The 23475-nt window shown below is 33.2% G+C and overlaps 1 protein-coding gene across 2 annotated transcripts in view; it reads right to left on the bottom strand.

The window, feature by feature from the left end:
- The window catches only part of SNCAIP (synuclein alpha interacting protein), a 199722-nt gene that overhangs the window by 25025 nt on the left and 151222 nt on the right, over positions 1-23475 (bottom strand). For both annotated transcript variants that reach the window (XM_051997926.1, XM_051997934.1), the window contains exons 4-6: positions 15706-16571; positions 13080-13259; positions 5073-5186 (exon numbers count right to left, since the gene is read on the bottom strand). In XM_051997926.1, the coding sequence (XP_051853886.1) occupies positions 5073-5186; positions 13080-13259; positions 15706-16571 (1160 nt within the window). The remainder of the gene's footprint in view (positions 1-5072; positions 5187-13079; positions 13260-15705; positions 16572-23475) is intronic.

Genomic DNA, 23475 nt, shown 5'->3' with positions numbered 1-23475 from the left:
ACTGTCAGTAGGAACATTAGAAAAGATAATACCATCATGTCTTGGTGAAATAGGTTATATAAGAAATCACTAGAGATATCAAATTGGAATCCCTAGGGATTTCACTAAACTGAATGTTAGTGTTATTTTAACTTTTTTTTTCCCTTTCCATTACGAAGTAGGGTAAACCAAAGCTGTGAATTCCGACCTCCACAGGCCAAGAGACAAGTAAGAAGACTTTGCTACAACCCATTTCTGTGGTATTTTCTTGTTATATTTGGCTCTAGGAAAAAGTAGGGAAATGAAAATGTATTACATTGGTTTAAAATAGAAAAATTAAATATAAAGTTTAAATAAATATAAAAGGGGTAAAAACAACAGTCCACATTTGAGTGGGTGGAGTTTGACATTTAGAAGATTGTACATTTGAAACAACCTTGAACTTCTTTTTTAACTTAGGGTTCTTCTTCCTCTCCTCTCCCCACCCCCATTATTTGTTCTTACTGGTCATGAACTTTTATACTTTTCTGGATTAAATTTGTCTTCACCTTAAGAACATGCCAACTAATCTGCTAAAAGAATGTTGGATGAAAATAGCAAACTGCTTTAAAGTCATTTATGCAGGGGAACAGGTCAATGTTTGAAAAGGAGCAAAACATCAAAAATGGATTGAACATTTTTGCACTGGAGTTTTTCCAAATGAGCAAGTGGGAAGTGAGGTCCCCTGCTGAGAAAGACAATCATAATGAGTTCAACAGTACTGAAACCTGCTATGAATGTACATAAGGAGAGTTTAGTACTAGTAAGCCAAAAAAGACACAGAAAATGCTACTGCCCTCCTGGGACCCTACAGAAATCAGGTGGAGGTGAGGCAAGAGGGGTGAGAGACTGGGGCTTCAAGAAGGGTTAGAGAATGGATCATGAGCTTAAACCCTCCTTTTTTAAGGGGCAGGGCAGAAATATTTTAGTCTGGTGACAGCTAACCAACATGCATAGGGAGATTACTTTTCCTAAGGTATCTTTATTGATGACTTCTTTTTCTTTTTTGGGAATACTTTGGTTGATAGCCAGTATTTTACATAATGTGATGATCAGATTCTGGATAGTAAGATGTGATTCTTTGAACTGAAATTAACTCAGAAATGATTAGATTCATGTCAAATTTAAGCAGGACTCTTTGTTACTCTTTGATAATTAAGTATAAAAGACTAGTTCTTCCTCTTTTCCCTAGATTATACCAATCACTCTCAACTGTCATATCAGCTTATAGAACCATGGAACTTTGTGAATTATGATTCTTGAAAAACTAGTCCTTAAAGATTGAAGTGCTCATACATTAATCAAAAGATGATTCTTACTCTGGCTTTATATATAATATAAACATTTGCAGCATTATTGCTGTATACCTTAAATATGACCATGAAATAGTACAAAGAAATGTTTATTTTTTTAATAATCCATCCAAAAAATTCAGGACTCACTTGTGAACAAATCATTCATATCCCAATCATGTAACTTGATTACCAGAAAGGAATATTAAGTTTTTCTTTTATTGAAATGCTCTCTGTCAGAGTAGCATAGTAGGATAAGGGAAAAAATAAATCAAAGAACATTAAAAATATCTGGTTTGAATCTCAGTTCTGATACTTACTAGACTATGGCTTAGCCTCTGAGTTCCAGTTTCTTCATTCATGAAATGGAGATAATGATATTTACATTCTTTTACTCAAAATTTTGAAGTAAGCTAAGTGTTTATAGTATAAAATATCATAGAACCATGACTTATCCTTTTTTTGACATTAAGGCAAAATGCAAAATGCAAAAATTGCTTTTTAGTAAAATAGTTATCCTGTGATATAATCTTGTTTATTTACTTGAGGGGCATAATGGATAGAAAACTGTGCTTTTAATCAGGAAGACCTGAGTTCAAATTATTTCCTTGAAAAAATTGAAGTCATAACATCATGAATTTGCAACAGCCATTAGTTTGTCCACTTTCCTAATGAAGATTTTAAGAAAGATATAGACATTTCTGAAGGAAATATTTTAACAGCAGGAAGAAGTTAGGGTCACAAAATTGTAGTGTATCAGGGACTTTAGAGATTATCCAATCAAAATTTCTTATTTTACAAATAAAAAAATAGGCTCAGAGAGTTGACATGACTTTGTAAAGATCAGCAGAGCAGGGATCCAGGTATCTTGGGTCCTAGTTCATTGTGTTTTTGTATTCTCCCTGCTGTGGTACAAAGAGAATTATGAGTATGACGCCTGCATAAATTTAAACTATGAAATGAATAACAACATGATTTATCAGTCAGGAAACCTGACTGACTAAAGGGGTTTTTGTCCCAATTGTCTGGGCAACCAACAGCATCTCAAGGGACACAGATAATGTAAAGTGGGAAAAACTGGCAAAGAACACTCTCCACTTGTTCCTTTAATGTCCTTAGAGGTTTCTGGTTTTTTATTCCTTTTGGCTAGTTTCACTCTATATAAGCAGGCGATGAAGTAATTGTACTCTCTGAAACATCATTTGTCAAGATGAGGAAAATCAGTAGCCATCACCCAGAAGATGAATTATAGCAGATTACTAAAAACTACTAGCTATCTCATATTTAAAGGGGACATTTAAAGCTAATTTTTATAAGAATATAAATCAGATCTAGCCAATGCTTTAAGAATATATATGATGGGCAGAGGACAAGCAAAACAAATGAAGAAAGGAATTTTCCTTTGTACTATCTCTTATAGAAGTATTTATTGAAAAAATAAAATCAGAAGAAGCACATTGAAATGCCTGCTTGTTGTAAAACTTGCTTGTATGGAATGATTAGAAAATTGCCAAAGAATAGTCTTTGTGAAAATATTTTCTTTGTCTCTTTCCAATGTTAACATTTCCATAGGTTATCTAAAATGTAAGTGGCTGTGCTTAGACTAGCTGAACTCTTTTTTCATAGTAATGACCCCACAAAAAATTTATGTACTCTGTTCTAGACTATAATTTATGATGTGAGGATACATAATGTTCTTAAGTTCAAATAAGATATCTCTAAAGTGCTTAGCAGCAATGCATAGAACATATTAGGTGTTTAATAAAAGCTTGTACCTCTGGACTAACAACTTGAAAACTGATAGTGTGAAGCAAAGAATAAAACATAATCTCTTCAAGTAGGCTTTTAATTTCATTATTTTCCTAAATCAAGTCAAAGATGTTTCATTATTAACCAATCAGTCTCAAAAAGTATCATTTCTTTCCACTGCTTTCCAAGAACTTCAAAATAATTAGAGACAAAATTTTTTATTCACACTGAACATGATCTACAAAAAGCCATATCCATGAGATGAATAATGTGAAATATCTCTTTACTTACTGTACTTAAAAGTCTCAAAGTGGTTATAGGCTTTCCTCCCTCTTTTCATGTAAACCTAGCCAAAATCTCTCCAAAAAGGTATATAATTTTTAGTTAGTATTTATATAGGCAAAGTAAAGTGGAAAACGGAAAGATTTATCTTTAATAGTCACATTAATTATAGCCAATTACTATAAAAGGGCAATATCATGTATTCTGGAATGTACTCTTGGATTAATGATGTACAATGATCAGTTTCTTCCGAAATGCATCTTAAAGGGGACATAGTCCAACTCTGTCATTTTTACACATGAGAAAACTGAGAACCAGAGAAGTTTTATGATTCACTCCATTTCACATAGTTAATAAACGAAAGAGTCAGGATTTAAATCAGATCTTCTGATTTCAACGCTAGTACTTTTATATAGAGCTAGATGTGGAATCTGCCTGCCTCATCAGCTATGGAATTCTGAGCAAGTCATTTCATCTTTCTTAACTTCATTTTCTTCATCTATTAAATGAGGATAATTATATCACCTACCTCATGGGGTTGTGATAAGATCAGATGAGAACTTACAAAGCACTTTGCCTAAAGTACTATATATTTGCTAGCTATTACCAATAGTTATATTAAAATCATCATCACAAATGACTTTTGTCAGATCAATTTATCACTTTACTTCTATAGATTGAGGTAAATTAATTAAGATAGTTACTCTTTTACATTCCAAGGATAATGGGCATCTGCAAATTTTTAGTTCTTGCTCCTGCCTCTTTCTTTTATTTATTCAGTAAGTTTGCTTATTGAATCAATGAATTCTGCAAAGTAACCCAAATAAAAAAATAAGATGACAGACAATAAATATATCTTGACTTTCCTTGGTGTTTTGTTTTTTTTTTTTTGTTACATAAAATTGGACATTTTTCTTGACCATCGTTGATGACAGGAAATAAATGTCACAGATCATTGTGGTAAAAGAAAATAGACTCTACAAAAAGAACCATCAGTGAACCAGAAAGAGTCCCCATAGAAAAATGAAAGATACCCCATAAGAATAAAAATATATATAGTATATAGACATATACACACATACAAGCACATATGTTTATATATATGTACATATATATACAAAATATATACATATATACATTTTAAAATTTGAGATTTTTAATGCTCAGAAATAATAATCTGTTAAAAACAACACTAGAATGTGTTCCTATGGGGTATGGTCATGAAATCAGAAAATATGATTTCACATATAAGAAGCATACTTCTTTTCTTTTTTACCATAAAAATATAACCTTATATCTATTCAAATAAATTGTTGCTTTGAGGGGTTATAATATGGATCGTTAGTACACTATAGTTCCATTTTTTTCTTGGCTAGCTTAAAATTACTGCTCTTAAAGAAATGTAATGAATTTTATCACTAGACTCGTAATAGCAATATAGGCAACAGATCTGCTATTAACTCTATAACTTCCCAAAGGGAAAAAAACCTCATGTCACTCATGGTCTCAAATAGCCACATGCCTGCTTATCTGCTGAAAAGCAGGTTTTCCTTATAGTACGACAATTTCACATTTAATAAGATACTCCGGAAGAATATAGATATGTATTTTGAGTGAAAAAAGGTTTGTTTTTTTACATAGATAAGTATTTTTAGTGAAAAACAAGGTTTGTTTTTTAAAGGTTTATTACTGGAAATTATAAAAGGAGGATAATTTATAATAACAGCCTACCTGGCCATAGCAGCCTGCATAGTGAATGAGACTTGGGAAATCCTTTGAACAACTTAATTCTGCAATAGCTTCAGTTTCACTCACCATCCATCGTACACACTCAAGCTGGCCGTTCTAAATGATAAAAAAAGAAAGGTTAGATATTAAAGTGGTTTTTAATCTGAAAAACTTTTCAGAAATGGTAAACTTAGTTCTGGAAGAAATCATTTGTGAACAATGGCTTTTACATGTGGCTTAGTTTATTTACAAGACTGTTAAGCTTGCTTCATGGTCTTGGTCATATTTCATAGCATTTGTAGCCAGAAAAGACATTAAAGAACAGACAATCTTACTCTCTCATTTTATAGATTAGTGAACTGAAGCCAGTGAGACAAAGAGACTTGCTAAAAATCACTCATGTAATAAGTGGTGGAATCAGGATTTATATTGAGATCCTTTGATGCCAAAGCCAGGATTCTTACCACTACAATACAGAAGTAGATAGATAAATGAATGCATCTGTCCTAGACTCTCTTGCTCCAATGCTTATCCTATTTTTTCTTTAATTTTGGTTTCTTTAGCTGGTGGCACAATTTCAACTAAAATACACATTCCCTCAAACACTTAAAATTTTATGAACTATTTCTATCATAGATCAGCTATATTTACAACTTATGGTTTATAGCATGGAAATAAAAAATTTCATTATCATTTTTCTTGACAGATATTTTTCACTAAGTGCTATTTTATGGTTCATGATTAACTATAGGGCTTTCTACCTGCATTATTATTAAGCATTTAAGAATTATTTTGAATAGCAAGTGCTGTTAAGACAAGTAGATAACACTTATAGTAAATATTATGGGGACAAAAGCAGAATCAACTGCTTTGATATTATATAATATATGATATATTATTAATATTCATTATATTATGATAATATATACATATATGCATGTATGGTATGTAATGGGTAAGAAATATTCTATATATGAAATATATATGTATATATATATGTATATATGTGTATATATATATATAAACATGTAGATGTCTCAGTTTCTAAACATACATACCTATATTTCTCCCTCCTTTCCCCCCAATCTCTCTCTTCAGGGTATGGATATTTTGTTGTTAAAATGTTTTCCTGATAGGGACATTAAGGACTGTGAAAAATCAAACTATAAAAGAGGTCTTCTTTTGTTCTTTTGATTAGGGATTGTTCATAAATGAGGAAACATTTTCTAACAATCTCAAAGTTTATGTTCACCTTAATAATTATCTTAAAGTTTATATTGATCTTTATAATTATTCACCTCAATGTTTATACAGTGATGCCTCGGTACTCATCATTAATTGATTCCAGAAGGCAAAGTGAGTGGTGAAAAAGATGAGTGCTGAACAAATTTTTCCCATAAAGAGTACATCTTCAGTCCACAGCCTAACGATTCCTTCCCCCTCAATTCCCCAAAAGGACAAGTGGGGCTTCCAGTTGCAGCGAAATAAGCCAATCCAGCCTAGCCCAGCCCAGTTGGGGTCCTTCCTTCTTGACCAAATTCACTTTTTGATAAATATCCTAAAAAGTAAAATATGGGGTGTTGAAGGATACTAAGCACATGACAACTAGTCGAGTCTGACTGGATGATCTGAGCAAGAGGACCCAGAAGCAGCAGCAGATACAGTCAAAGTCTGAGCCATAGATGGGGCTCTAATAATTTGCCAGCCACTTTTCTCTTCCAGCTCCCAAGGCAGAAGTGTTTGAAGCCATATCTGGAGTGCATTGATTTTTTGAAGCCATCTGAAGCCACAGAGATCTGATAAGAGTTGGTGAAGAGACTGCCTTTCCTACTCTTTCCCTGATTCTTACATTCTCCAGTATAAAATTACATGGGAAAATATAGACATGACAGGGGATCTCTGCTGACTTTTCCTTGGGCAGAAGTATGAAATGAAACACAAAAGGAAAGGCAGGTAAACACCAGGCAACCATAATCAGACTACTGCAGGTTCTGTGCAGCTTTTCCTGGTTATTTTTTCACCAAGTCACTTGAATAACACAAAATATTGACTGGCTTTGTCATCTGGACACTTGTCTTAACTATACTCTTGACCCAGTCTATAGTCTCTCTTTTGTAACAGGTTGAATTAATTTCTAGAACATAGCAGACCCAGCTGTGTTCTTTTACACCTTCTCCTTCCCTCTACTCCCCTTACTAACAGCTGTGTTTCCTTGTGCAGGTGCTTGTTAATATTATAATTTAAAAATATTTACTTTACTATGATAACAACAATGATATATCATAGGAATAGCATATTATTATACTTCTCTTGATACTTCCCACATTCATGATCTCATTTGAGTCTGGCAAAACAAAACAAAACAAATTCTAAATTTATATAGAGGCTTAAATTATATAAAGAGCTCTTCTTGCCACAATCAAGGGAACTAGAAAGGGCAGGTCTTATAATCACTAGTAAACTGATAAGGAAACTGTGATAAAGGTTAAATGCTGTATCCCAAAGACACATGGCAAATTAGTGATATTATTAGAAGTAAATGGCAGAGTCTGTTTTCACCACATCAGTTTTTCTGGATCAATAAGTGAATGGGTAGATGAATAAATGAATGAATGTGTTGCACTATTCTTTGCTTTTTAAAAACAGATACTCAGCCTGATTTCTACACTCCTAAACTGTATTCAGCAGGCATCTAATGCTACACTTCTTGTTAACCTGGAAAGTAGATTTCTCTTTTTTTTATAACTCTTGATAGCATTAGTTCAGCATTTACATCTAGGGGGTACTCAATAACAATAAATTGCACAGATTTAGATTAAAGCTTTCTTTTTTTGGCAAGGACACAATGAATAACTATCATATGCTCACTTCCTATATCTTTTTCCCAAAGCTTTTAATTTTGTGTCCTAATTAATTCTACTTCCTTTCAGCTACCTCAGATCATCTGATTAGCTTCTAAATCTTTTGTGTAAAGTTTGTGTAACTTTCCCAGCAGAGCCTTGTTAATTATGAGGGGAAAAAAACTCACCATCTGGAAACTAAGAATAAAACAAGGTGCTAAATTAGGAGAATCTGGCAAAGAACATAGTGGAGTATTTAAAAGATATCAAAGTCCACTTTTTGATGAATGAGTATCTTTTAAAGAGTATTCATTCGGCTGAGGCTGATCAAGAGTAATGAGATTCCTAGTCTCAGGCAATAAGTCTGAAAGACTTAAGGCTATATAATTCTAGAAATAATAAACAAGCATAAAAACTATTCCATTTATCAAGTCATTTTTACTTAGGAAAGAAAAAAATTTCCCCTTTCAACCTATCAAAGTTTTGGAAAAACAGCATATACATGATGATTACAATGGAAAATCAAGAAAATGTCCTTTCAAAAAGCTTAAAATTTAGACTTATAAGACATATGTTAAAATCAAAGCTTATAATGACAGTGTTTCCTTTACCAAGCTGCAGACTCTTCTTTCAAAACTGTCTTGTATCATTCTCTTTTCTCTTCCCAATTTTTCATCTACCTCTCTTATTTGATTTTCAAAATCCTTTTTTAAGCTCTTCTATGAGCTGAGATCAATTCATATTTTTCTTGGAAGCTTTGGATGCTGGAGCTTTGACTTTTTTTACCTTCTGAGTGTGTATCTTGACTTTTCTTGTCACCATAGTAACTTCCTATGGTCAGAATTTTTTTTCTGATGTTTGCTAATTTTTCCAGTTTTTCTTGACGTTTAACTTTCTTAATGGAAGACTCTGCTTTCAAGGTGAAGGGTGCACTGCCCCAAGCTTCGGGGGTTTTGTGAAGCTATTTTCAAAGATATTTTTAGGGACCTGTAAGTTTCTAGTTCTTCTAGTGGTATGATTTAACAGGATTTGTGTTTACTACTCTCCTGGCCTATGTTCTGGTCTGTGAGTGAGCACAAGCATGCCTTTCTGCCCTGGAGCTGTGATGAGGGTTCCTGCTCCAGTGAGGCTGCAAGCTCTGATATGATAATACTCCTACTCTCCCTGGGACTGACACCCAGAATGGTGATCCAGTCCTGAGTATGAGCAGAGCAATAGTTGCCAGCAAAAAAGACCTTTATAATCTCCTCCTGATCAGCTACTTGATTTTTCTCACCGACCCCCAACTTTCTGTGGACTGAGAGCTCTGAGAGCAGCCATTGCTGCTGCTAAGTCAGTGGCTCCTAAAACCTGTTACTGGTTTGCTAAGCTCAGGTCTGCCTTCATCTAGCTTGTCCTCGACTGTGTTGCACTCTTACCCAGATGCAACTTATTTGTTTTTGACTGGAAAAATTATTTCACCCTGTTTTTTGAGGGTTCTGACACTTCAAGAATTGTTTTATGGCATTATTTAAAGGTGTTCAGAGTAGTTTTTTTTATCTTATTAAAACTTTTTTAATTTTCAAAAGTATGAATGGATAATTTTTCAACATTAACCCTTGCAAAACCTTGTGTTCCATTCTCCCCTTTCTTCTTCCCCCTTCCCTAGATAGCAAGTAATCCAATATATGGTAAAAAATCCAATACATGGTAAAAAAAAATGTTAAACATGGTAAAAAATATGTTAAATCCAAAATATGCATATATTTCCACAGTTATCTTGCTGCACAAGAAAAATCAAATCAAAAAGGAAAAAAATGAGAAAGAAAATAAAATGCAAGCAAGCAAACAATAACAAAAAGAGTGAACATGCAATGTTGTGATCCACATTCAGTTCCCATATTCCTCTCTCTGGGTGTAGATGGATCTCTTTATCACAAGATTATTGCAACTGGTCTCAATCATCTCATTGTTGAAAAGAGCCATGTTCATCAGAATTGATCATAGTATAGTCTTCTTGTTGCCATGTGTAATTATCTCCTGGTTCTGCTTATTTCACTTAGCATCAGTTCATATAAGTCTTTCCAGGCCTTTCTGAAATCATCCTGCTGATTGTTTCTTATAGAACAAATATTATTCCATAACATTCATATACCATAACTTATTCAGCCATTCTCTAACTGATGGGCAAACTCTCAGTTTCCAATTTCTTGCCACTACAAAAAGGGCTGCCACAAACATTTTTGCACAATGTGGGTCCCTTTTCCTCCTTTAAGATTTCAGAAGAATTTTAGTGAGAACCCAGGTGACTTCTTGCCTTCTCTCTGCCTTCCAAGAATCCACATATTAATAACACATTAACATATAAATTCCAATAGGCTTTCTCATATTTAATAATAAAGACAAGACAGGTTAATTATGAACCATCTCTTTATCCACTAGGCCTAAAAATTTATGGGGAGAGAATCATGGATACAGCTTCTTTCCTCCTAAGTTACTTCACATTCCCTCATTTGCTATCCTTCCCTACTTCATAGTAAGCAGTAATAATTCATATTTCTATCATTTTTTCAGGTTTACACAGCGTCTTCCTCAAAATAATGTTGGTGTAGCAGAAAGTGTGGGGAGCATCCCCATTTAATAGATGATTAAATTGAAGTTTGGAGAATTGAAGAAAAGGAGATTCTTCCTATGTAAAAGTTTACAGTTTCAGTTTAGGGAGTATAATCTCATACAAAGTGATCACAGAATTATAGATTTTAGAAGTAAAAAGGACTTTAGAGAAACTTGTCTCTGGCCACTTACTAGCTAGTTTTCCTTTAGTTTTTGATGCTTCATCTGTAAAATGACAGGACTAACCTAATTCAATGGCTCATAAGGTTCCTTCTAGCTTTAAATCTGCGTTCCTGTGATAGTAAGATCTGAATCAATTCCTTATTTTACATACAGAGTCACTGAGTTCCAGAAAAGAGGACTGGTTTGCTCATTGTCATCATGACAGTGACAGTGGTGTTGTAAAAAAGTATCATGCTATATATAGAGTACATGGAGGCAGAAGATCTGACTTCAAATGTGAATTCTTCTACTACATGGACAAGCTTTTGCAAGTCAATTGACCTCTGAGTATCTATTTTTAAAGATTAAATTATTAAGGATCAAATAGAAAAATATATTATTATTCATTGACAAATATTGTTTTGTATCTTCATATTCTAAGGAAAGTCAAAGGACTATCATTCTGCAGATTTATACCTCCTAGAAAAATTTCACCCATTCACTGACTTTTAGTAATGGAGAATATCCATTATTTAATAAAGGCATAAAAACACACAAAATCAAAATATTTTTGGAATAGTTTGGAATAAACTATTAATAAAATTATGCAAATTGGAATTGAGTTTTCATATTTAACTTTCTTTTTCATTATGAATATAACATAAATCATATTTCATTTATAAAGAACTCAGAATCAAAAGAAAAACATCTTATACATTCTTCGTTCAATTAGAACTCCAAGAAAAGCATAATTTTTATTGAAGAGAAAAATGGACTTTATGATATTTTTCAATAATTTTTTAATCAAAAAAGATAGTTGTACCTCAATTTGAAATACAATGTACATGGAAATCCAGATTTACTAAAGATATACTGAGAGAGACACAAACAGAGAGAGAGTAGAGAGAGGAAGAAAGAGAGAGAAAGAGAGAAAGAGAGAGAGAGAGAAAGAGAGAGAGAGAGACAGAGAGAGAAAGAGACAGAGAGAGAGAGAGAGAGAGAGAGAGAGAGAGAGAGAGAGAGAGAGAGAGAGAGAGAGAGAGAGAGAGAGAGAGAGAGAAATACTGCTGAAGTGTAGGATCTGCTTGTAATTCCTGCTTTCAGGATGATGGAGCTTTCTGAGTTTGGGAATTCTGAGTTAGAATAGACTAAGTCTATAAGACGTCTGCACTAAGTTTGGCATTATGGTGAGCCTTCAGGAAAGGAGTGGGGGGACAAGAGCATATGGCCTAAGGAAGAATGAATCAGCTCTAATATCTATGAGCTGGATCTGAATGGTGAGTAGATCTTGTTCTTCCACCCTGGACAAGGTGAGTCCAGATCAGTTTTTCTCCCTTCTTTTCTTCCCCACTTTGGTTTGTATTTCTATTGTTTAGCAGAATTCCTGGCACATAGTAGACACAAAGTTTAATGACTGACTGATTAAAGAGTTACCCTTCTAACTGAGGCACTATAGGGCTGTTTTCTTGAAGCAGATTCTGCTGAAGTTTTAAATTCTCCCCTGTTGACATTAATTTGTGTAGTTTCTGACAAAGTGCATGCTGTGCTCTGCAAATGCCCTAAACTAATACTCTCAACAACGCTTGATACTCAGGACATTTAAACATCAGATATGGTCCATTAAGAAGTCATTTGATTCTCTGAAGCATTTAAATGCTATCATGTCTTAAGAATATACTTTAAAAAATCAACAAAGGAACAAAGGAGACATTGTTTCATATAGACCTCTAAACTAAGGCAAGTATGAATTAAAACAAATAGACTGGATCATTTTTTAAAATTAATTAATTGATATGAACTTGGACCTTAAATAAAAAAATCCAAAAAAATAGTTCATTGTAAAAATCAAAAGTTCTAATGTTATATAAATATTACCACATCTATCCAAATATAGATCGCATTTCCAAATGAGATTTCTTTTGAAAAGAGAAAAAGAATTTATAAGTATTCACTTAGAGAAAAGTAATTAAATGAGTTTCTGTGAAAGGATTTTTGTTTTGCTTTGTTTTATGTTACGTTACTTTCGATTCAGAGATACTTTATTTTTTGTCATCAAAGTTTTTCATCTTTAGAAAAAGCATGTGTTAAATTTAAATTAAACATGAATGTGTAATTATTGGCTTTTTTGGTTTACAAAAAATAGCACATCCAGAAAAAAATATGGCATTTATTCTTTACTCTTTGTGCTCTAATACTTTTTGATTCCTCATCATTTGGTGAAGATGACATTGGGTTCTTGGATACAGGCTGTGTCTGTTGTCCAAGGAACTGTCTGGCTAAATAGGGAGGGGCTTATCATTAGTGATTGCCCAGCAAACCCTGATTATTCCCTGAAACATTGGAATTCTTCAAACAAAAACCTGAGTTCTATCATCATCAGTTATGAGCAAGTCCAGAGCTCCTGGTATAGACATACCTTTATTGCTAGTCCAGCAGGTGTTAGCTTGTCATTGTTTCTCTCATTTAGGCAGTCTTCTCCCATCAAAGAAGTAAGGTGTTGCAAACATTCTGCATGTCCTTGGGAGGCTGCAATATGCAACAGATTGTTTCCGTTTTCATCATGAATTTTATCCAGGTTGTCTGCAGCTAGGTGTGGCTATGCAAATAGAAAAGGAAGAAAAATTATCCAAATGGTCAGAATGAGCTGCTGATCCCCTAAGGGGGGTTATGTAAAGAGAGTAGTAGCAGAGAGACAGTTCTTGTAATGTTCTACAACCTTATCCACAAGTTATTAAAAAGCTTATTAAATAGATTAGTTCCATTTAATTCATCAAACATTTTAGAACAGGGATTCTTAGTCTTCTTTGTGGGATGGATCTCACTGGCAGGCTGATGAAGTCTATGATCTCTTTCCAGATTTTTTTTTCCTAAGTCACTGGAAGAAATGCTAAATTTCAATTAGAGGTTATGAAAATAAAGATGCAATTATTTTCTGCATTCAAGATTATGGATCCTTTGAAATTTATCCACAAATCTATTGGGGTTAAGAACCCTTGCCTTACTATTTTTATGTTGACAAAAAATTGGAAATCCATCAATTGCAGAATGGATGAACAAGTTATAATATGCGATTGTAGTGGAATATTACCGTTATAAAAAATGATGAGTGAGTTGATTTCAGAAAAACATGGAAAGAATTATGTGAACTGATGCAAAGGGAAGTGAGCCAAACCAGAACATTGTACAAAATAACAGCAATATTGTATAATGATCAACTGTGAATTATTTAGTTATTCTCAGCAACACAATGACTCAAGACAATTCCAAAAGACTCATGATGAAAAATGCTATACACTTCCAGAGAAAAAAACCAAGGAAGTCTGAATGCAAATCAAAACATACTATTTTTCACTTTCTGTATTTTTTCATATTCCCCCCCTTCTTTGAGTCTCTTTTTTCACAACATGACTGATATGGTAGTATGTTTTACATGATTGAAATGTGCAACCTTGATAAAATTTTGTACTGTCTCAAGGAGGATGGAAATGAGGGGGGAAGAGGGGCAATTTGAAACCTGAATTTTTTTTAAATCAATGTTAAATATTATTTTCCCATGTAACTGGGTGGAAATTTTTTATATAAAATCCCTGCTTTAAAACATGAACTCCTAAGAAAGTTGTAGTCTTAGCCATCCATACTGTTTACAGTGATTTTTGGTACAGATATACTAATTTAGTTGTTAGAGCTAGTTCAAGAGGCATTAATTAATCCCTATTCTAGTTTTTCAGAATGTCTGTGGTCATGTCTCTCTATCTAAGTACAACTATGTTCTTCTTTGATTTATTACAGCTATCACGGACAGGAGAAAAGAAGCTGATACAATGAACGAAAGAGGGTGTTCTATTTTTGGAACATGGAGAAGGGGGAAAAAAGAATGGGAGAAATAGACAAAAAGAATAAGGGATGAAAAAAGAAGTTTTTAGGGGTGCAAGCCCATATTTTATTTACTCAATTACATACTAATATCAAATATTTATATAGCACCTTATTTTCAAAATGTTTTTCCAAATATTTATGATCCTCATACCAATTCTATGAAATAAATGAGGCAGGTATTATTATTGCCATTTCACAGATGAGATGACTAAAACACTGAGAAGTTAGATGATTCACTCAGGCTTACATTTCCAATAAGTAACAGAATTATCAAGTCTCTGATCTATCTAAGATCCAATGGTAGTTCTATTACTTAATATGTCTTCTTTTATATCTCCCAATATAATTACATTCAAATAATTATGTTTTTATATAAACCATGTGTAAAATATAATTTTTGATAATGGATAAAGCTCATATTACTGAGAGTGACACTAAAAGCTTATTAAATAGAAAAACACTATCAGTATACATACTGAAGTCTTTAAATATAATTTCTATAACATCATATTGTTAATACCAATTTACAACTGTTCTTGTTTCAAATTTAACTCTAATGTGGAAGCCAGTAGAGGATATGGCATTCTGAAAAGGAGGTATTTCATTTTAGAGCTTTTTAATCACAAGGTTATCTTAAATCATTTTGGAAGTATTTTTTCTCTAGTTTTTAGTAACTGGGAACTAAAGAAAAATTTCATTTAAGTGAAGGTGTAAATAATCTTTGGGCAGGGAGAAGGAGGGAACTTCTTAAGGTTGTTTAATGAACATTTTGGTATCAACACTTTGGAATACTTTGTCCTCTAAGTGGGTCTGTCATCAGAATGAGCCACCATTAACCAAATGAGTGAATTGCTCACATTTTGAAAGGCAAAGGTTTAAGTTTTAATTTTTTTGAAAATAGTGTTGGTATTTTCAGAAAAAAAGATGCATTTTGCCTGAATTCAGTCGAATATGTAATTAGATAGAAATAAAATAAACTGAGTGCAGTTTATTTTATCTGTCCCCCTAAAACCACTTATTTTGAGAACTGAACAACCCAAGTCTCTGAAATAAAACTGCAAGATCAAAACAAAAATCAAAATATGTTTATTAATTTACGGCTAATGAAATTATCCCCTTAAACACAATTTGTAATCTATTTATATATGTTAAAAAGGAACACTTACCAAGAGAGATATCTGTCCTTCTTTAACAATGTTCAAGATGCTCTTAATTTTTTTCATATCCTCGCCCCTTTCTTCTGGATTTCCTGAATTCCAGTTCCCATGGCTACTCTGCTCATCCAGTTTGGGCTCTGTGACTGAGGATTGCAGGTGTAAAGTCCTGAGCTGGCTGCTGCCTGGTACAATGTTCTCAACTTTTAGTATGCTGGGATCAGTAAATGCCTTGTTAAGGAAGCCCTTGCTCTGGGTTTCAGGTTCATGGACTGAGTTGCATGAAACCAGAGGTGGGGAAAGCTCTGAATCTTCAGTAGAAAGCTTGTGCTGATCAAGAATAAGAGATTGAGCTTTTTTCAAGTGAGAGCTTTTTACTGGAGACAAGACACAAAAGGGTGTCATGCTAGCTGTTAAGCTCTCAGCATTTCCTGTGGAGCTGCTCTTGCCAGAGAGGCCATTGACTGTTGAACATATACCCAAAATTCTCTTTTCTGTAGCTGCCTTGGTAAAAGATGCAAGCTGTTGGCTTGACTTAATGTAGGGCACATCCAGAATCTCATCCATATCGAGGTCATAATGCTCCAGCTCTCCCAATAAAACACTGGGCTCAAGGTTTTTACTTTTAAGGACCTCTCCATCTCCAGGGCACAGTTCTTCAGTTGGAGGTGGTTGATCAAAAGGTCCTCCTTTCTGGTACTCCACCTTCTCATTCTTTTGATCATCGCTTTCATTGTTCTCAAGTGTTTCTGGATGGTGTTTCAAGGGGGAAACTCTCTTCACAGGACGAAACTTACTGTATACATCTGCAATTCCTGTTGGCTTTTGTGCATTTGCAATAAGAGTTGAGACTCCACAGTTCCAACTAGAACTAGAAACTAAAATATTAAAAGAGGATTATTAGGAGGAGCATAAAATCTTGTTTCTGTAACTTTGGTATTCTAATCTGTGTATCTGTGTGTCTCTGTGTCTGTGTGTCTGTCTCTTTTCTCTCTGTCTCTCACTTTCTGTCTGTCTGTCTCTGTCTCTCACTTTTTGTCTGTCTCTCTCTCTTTCTCTCTCTCTGTCTGTCTCTATCTCTCTCTCTCTCTGTCTCACACACATACACACAAAATCATGAACCAAATCACTAAGAGACAAGGAGAAGAGGGATTTTGTGAATAGAGAGATTTTAAAAATAGGTTAGTTGGTTATCTATTTTGAAGAGTTGTATTAAATCACTTCTCATGGTTTATTGTATATTCACATTTGGTGGAAGGCTATTATTCCAAGTATTGGAAGCAGAAGAATACATGATAGAATTAGAAGATGTGGTTTGTTGTAGTCCTGAAGTATATAATCTAATTTGAGAAAACAGAATACTCCTAAAAATCATAATATTTTGAAAGTAACATATAAATGATAGCATGATACACTAAAAAGTACAATTGTTGTGGACTCAGAAAATCTAAGTTCAAATCTCATGCCTGACACTTGTGTGACCTAATTGTCATTTTATCTTTCTGGACTTCACTTGCCTCTGCTGGGAAGTATGGAGTTAGCTGAATTAGACAGCTTCTAAGATTCCTCCCACCTCCAAATCTATGATCATGCATGTAAGTTGGCAAAAAAAAAAAAGTTTGACTAGATAGCACCACCACTATTATGCATGTATGTCAAGACTCAAGTGAGTTAGGAACTGGGAATTGCTTTCTCTTCAGTCACTTGGCTTGCTGAACATAGAGGTATATTCCTTATTCCTTGACATGTATCACAGATAACACCCCAATTTTAGTGGTCAAACTGCTCTGCTCTCTTTCCCATGAATGATGGAGCAGTCTACTATTAGTATCACATCAGCCCTTTATCTAAAACTTTATATAAGTTTGTGATGTGACTTTATATAAGCTTGTCAGAACCTGAGTGATTCCTGAATTGAGATTAAAATACACAACTATTTAAAAATATCTGAGTCCATGGATGCCCATCAACTGGAGAATGGCTGGGTAAATTGTGGTATATGAATGTTATGGAATATTGTTGTTCTGTAAGGAATGACCAGCAGGATGAATACAGAGAGGCTTGGAGACACTTATATGAACTGATGCTAAGTGAAATGAGCAGAACCAGGAGATCATTATATACTTCAACAACAATACTGTATGAAGATGTATTCTGATGGAAGTGGATTTCTTTGACAAAGACTCAGTTTCAACTGATAAATGATGGACAGAAGCAGCTACACCAAAAGAAAGAACACTGGGGAATGTATGTAAACTGTTTGCATTTTTGTTTTTCTTTCTGAGTTGTTTTTACCTTCTGAATCCAATTCTCCCTGTGCAACAAGAGAACTGCTTGGTTCTGCAAACATATATTGTATCTAGGATATACTGCAACATATCTAATATATATAGGACTGCTTGCCATCTAGGGGAGGGGGTGGAGGGAGGGAGGGGAAAAATCAGAACAGAAGCGAGTGCAAGGGATAATATTGTTAAAAAAATTACCTGCCATGGATTCTGTCAATATAAAGTTATTATAAAATAAAATAAAATATATATTAAAATAAATAGATAAAAATATCTGAGTCCTTGCTCCATCCATGGAGGTAGGGATAATGAGGAGTGAGCTCCTCTCATGCTTTTCCCTGTTGGCCTTTCTCATGGCAATGTCCCTTTTTGAGAACAATTTCCTTTTCCTCTGTACTAGAAGTTTGGGGTTATTAGGTGAAACAAGTGGAATAAAGAATAAATGGAGATGGGACCTCCAAGGGACAAATAACTTAGTGAAATAAAAGCATAAGAAATAAAGCTTTGATAGTTACCACTTCTTAGCTATTTGAAACTTAGTTGGACAAAAAGTTCACAACTTTCCCAGAGACATGGCTACATATTGGCTACTACATACAGTTCCCAAACAAGAGAGAATATGACAAGCTCTTTAGATTTAAATCCTAGGCCCTTGTAAGAGTAAGGCACCAATCAGTCCTTTGAAAGACTTATTGGAAGATAAAAATCATGAAGAGAAAGGCAGGTTGTGATTTAGGTTTGGGCTAGTTTTTCCATGTTCTTTCCAAGCTTAGTTAAGGTAAAGTTTTCTTAGAGGTAATAATTTAATAAATGAACTTTCATAGTCCATTCCAAACATGTGATTCTATGTGACTTTGGACTTGTATTTAAAAACTTGTAATAGAGTGTGAAGAGAAGAGAGAGTGGGGGCTCAGTTCTGAGTAGGCTCTCAGAGACAGATGGCTTCAATCTATGGGTAAGTATTGTTGTGCAAATTCTTATGCATTTTCTAAACTAGTAAGAGTGGAATGGGTGAACTTTTAGATATTTTTCTTATCCATTAAAAATGGAGAAAATTTCTGAAGCCCAGACAAGGATTGTGAATTAATTCAGTCTTTGGTATATGATCATTAAATAAATGTTCATTAACTGATTGATTTTCTTAGTCTCATTCTAGTTCATGTTAAGATTCTAGGAATGGTTTAGAGGAGGCCTGGACTATTGTGCTAGGAGGGAAAATCATGAGGAAAAGATTCACAGCACAGTACTATCCTGCCCTTGGATCTCTTCCACTTCGCTGACTGATATCTAAAGAGAGCTTCTTTCTTTATTTTCAGGATTTTAATTGTAAGTTATTCCAAATGATAAACATCAACAACACAAATATTCCCATATAAAAAGATCAAAAAATGGATTGCTTTTGAAACTGAAATTCCAGTTTTTTTATTAGTGCCAAGGCTTTTCTGCTTATCTGTAGCTCCTTCTGAGCATCTTTTTATTCTCTTCTGTACAAGTTTTAATTGTTTCATTGACACATTTTTTTCCTTTTCTTTTTGGAGCATCTTCCATTCTAATAGATAAGAGAAAAATAAAATAAATTCACATATTGACCATATTTCAAAATATATGTCTCATTCTAAATTGATAGTCCATTATCTCTCTATCAAGAAGTTGGAAGCATGCTATTTATTATTTGTCTTCTGGAGTCATGAGTGATCACTTGATAAGAATTCATAAGTCTTGTTTTTGCCCTATACTTTTTCATTTAATAGTCTCATTGGTTCCCTTGGATTCAATTACCATCACTCTATAGATGATCCACAAATCCAGAAAAATCCAGTCTCTCAGTTGTGCTATATTCACACATCTCCAAATATCTCTTGGACATCCCAAAGTATATATCCTCTATGTAGCTCAATCTAAACATGTCCAAAACCAAACTCATTAACTTTTCTCTCAAACCTTCCCTTTTAAACTTCCTTTTAACTATTGATAGCACCATAATCTTCCCCGTCACCTAAGCTTGAAACCTTCACATTCTTATTTCATCTCCAAATCTTGTCATTTCTTCTTTCCATCTCTCATATACATTGCCTTCCCTCTATTCATATAGCAACAATCCTAATTAAGATCCTCATCACCTCCCAACTAAAATATTATTAACTGGCCCCCTACCTCAAATATCTCCTCACTGCAATATATTCTCCATTCTATCGCCAAAGTGATTTTTCTAATGGTAGATCTGACCATTTCATTTGCTGCTCACTAAATCCTGCTACCTTCCAAAATAAAATCTAAATCTTCCAACATGAAAAGCTCTTTAGAATACAGCCTCTTTTTACATTTCTGATCATCTCATATGTTATTTACCTCCATGAATAGTATGATTAAACTATGCTGTCCTAATTGAGACTCTTCTGATAAGACACTTCATCTCTCATCTCTGGGTATTTGCACTGCCTGTCCCTCATGCTTGTAATGCTTTGCTTCTTGATATCTACCTGCTAGTTTCTGCAGCTTCCTTCAAGACAGCACAAATTGCATCTTCTACAGGAGACCTTTTCCAATTCCCCCAGCTACTAATGTCTTCTTTTTTTGAATTACTTATATCTACTCTTACTGAAAATCAGAATATAAACAAATGGAATTGAATGATCATTTTTGTAATAGCTTCTACCTTCTTATCTCAGCTATTTAATTCTCTTAATTCTTCCTTCCAGAACTATTATTTCAGTTATAATTTTACTTTTTGTTTTTTGTTTCATTTATTTCAGCTTCTCTCAGAGTTCTAAAATCCAAGTCATTGCTGAGGATATACTTATAAATATGGTGTTAACTCACCTTTTTTCTGAATTTACCTCTTGGAAATAGTATTTTTTAAATTATGTTTACTGTCTCTTCAAATTCTTCCTAACTTTATTTATTTACCTACAAAATGCTCGTCTTCCCATATCCTTTATAATTTTTTTTCATATTCTTAAATTTTTTTTTTCATCAAATCCTTCTATCCTCTCAAGCTGATGTCCTATGGCTCTCTTCTTTTTATCTATTAACTTGATTATCTATCAAATCTTCTATTTATCTATCCTAAATAAAATATTTTTCAACAACAGTTGCCTCTACTTATTTTCCTAATTTATTTCTGAACCATTTGTAATTTAACAAAATCCTGGAGAGAAAAAAATATTCAAGAAGCAGGAGGGAAATGATGGGGGGAAAAAGAGAAGTCTAGTAGGATCACACTGCAAACACTACTACAAAGCAGTAATCTTTTTAACTGCTTATGATGGAGCCATGCCTATAAAATACATATTATGCTACTACATAAATTAATTTGCAAATTTGGTGCAATAATAATTACATCATCAAGTCAAATAAAGTATTTATTAAATGTCAGATATGGTTACCAAACTGGAAAAAAAATAGCAACCTTCATTTGAAGGAACATATAATTCAAAATTTCAAGAGACATAATTACAAAAAGTGGTCACTAAAGGGTCCTAGTAGCACCAGACTTCTAATTAATCATACTTCAAAGCAGTAATTATCAAAATTATTGTACTATATTAAAAATGTATACTGATGATGAATGTAGAGCTAGCCTAAGATCTGGGAAAACCTGGTTTCCATTCCTGTCTCTGGAAGATGCTGACTATGTGAACCTTGACAAGTCACTTAGCTCTCTAAATAACTAAGATTTTAAATTGCAGAGAAGATGCCAATCTGTATTGATAGAAAGAACATCCTCATTTAAGAATTTCCTATAAAACTATACCTTACAAAGTTTTTGTCCCTATATTTTTATCCTAAGTGCCACATCCAAACCCAGCAAAATTGATCAGAGGAATAAATAAGGTACACAAGACCTAGAAGTTATTAAATATAGTAGGATATTATTCTATAAGACCAAGAACTCCAATTATACTGAGGTAAGGAATATTTATTCAACAAAATATGCCAGGAAAGCTAAAAACAATCTGGAAAATTTAGATTAGCACAGTGTCTCACATTATGTACTACAACAAATGCAAAATGAATACATCTACAAATAAAATTTCATATCATAAACAAGTAGAGATAAATTTCACAATTATGGATAGGAAAAGAGTTCTCAAGTGATAGAATCACAGACGATAAAAATACACTATTTTGATTATATAAAGTTAAAATGTTTCTGGATAAAGTCAATGCTGTTAGAATTAGAAAAGAAATAATTAAGAGTTAATGGGGAGAAATTATTGTAGGAAATTTCTCCAATAAAGGTCTCATATCCAAAATATTTAAGTAACTGACACAAATAATGGCATGATAGCTATTCCCCCAATGAAATATGAACAGGGAGTTCTCAAGAGAAGAAAGGTAAGCTATCAACAATTCTATGAAGAAAATGCTCCAAATTACTAACTATAAAAGAAATAAAAATTAAGACAACTTTGAGATTGTACTTCTTACCAAACACATTTTGAGATTGTACTTCTTACAAAACACATGTACAAAGACAAAAAAAATGAAAGTGACCATTGAAAGAGCTGTGGAAGGACAGGCACACAGATCACTATGAAGTGATCAAGCCAATCTGAAAAACAATTTGGAACTATATACCTGAAATCACCCCGAAATCTCACTACTAGATATTTTTCTTAAAGGGGTCAAAGATAAAGAAAAGATTTATGTGTAGGAAAATATTTATAGCATCACTTTTCTTGTACCAAAGACTTGGAAACAAAGAGAATACTAATCAATTGGAAAATGCCTTAAGAAATTACAAATTATGAATGAAATAGAATTATTTGCATTTTAGAAATTCAGAGAAACTTAGGTGGATTTATATGACCTCATGCAAAATGAAATTGGGAGCAAGAACATTATACAATTAAAAATTATTGACTGATTACAATTCTGGGAGACTCATAATGACTTATTCTTTTACTTCTCACAGAGAAGATGGACTAGAAGTACAAAATGAGACATACTTTTTCCGACACAAGGAAAAATTTATTTTGTATACATAAATTATTAATTTAATTTTAATTTATTAATTTAAATTATTAATTTAATTTATTAATTAATAATAAAAATTATTGATAATTAATTAATTGTATAATGATTAATTTTTGCAAGGAGGAACTTTCAAATTTTTGTTTTGGGGGAGAATGGGGAAATTTAGGAGTGATAGTGATATTCAAAAGAAAAGGAAGAAAATAAAGAAAAATCATCAATGAATTATTTAAAAAGAAGAGAGCAAAATGATGTTCAGAAAGGGACATTTTTAAACATGGCAGTGTTGAAATTACTGTGTCAAATTTGAATTTTTTAAAAGTTTTAATTAGTTGGGGGGGAAATCAAAGTGAACATGATAAACAACTTTATGACCCTTTTTTGTTTTTTCTTTTTTATACTGATATGGTTATGTCTGCTGTTTATTAAATAATAAAATTATATATAATGTATTTCTTATGTATAAATATGTTAAATAATAAAAATGAAAAAAATTTTTTAAAGAAAATAATTTTAG

Source organism: Antechinus flavipes, chromosome 1 (genome assembly GCF_016432865.1).
Source record: "Antechinus flavipes isolate AdamAnt ecotype Samford, QLD, Australia chromosome 1, AdamAnt_v2, whole genome shotgun sequence".
NCBI lineage: Eukaryota > Metazoa > Chordata > Mammalia > Dasyuromorphia > Dasyuridae > Antechinus > Antechinus flavipes.
This window is presented reverse-complemented; position numbering and strand designations above follow the sequence as displayed.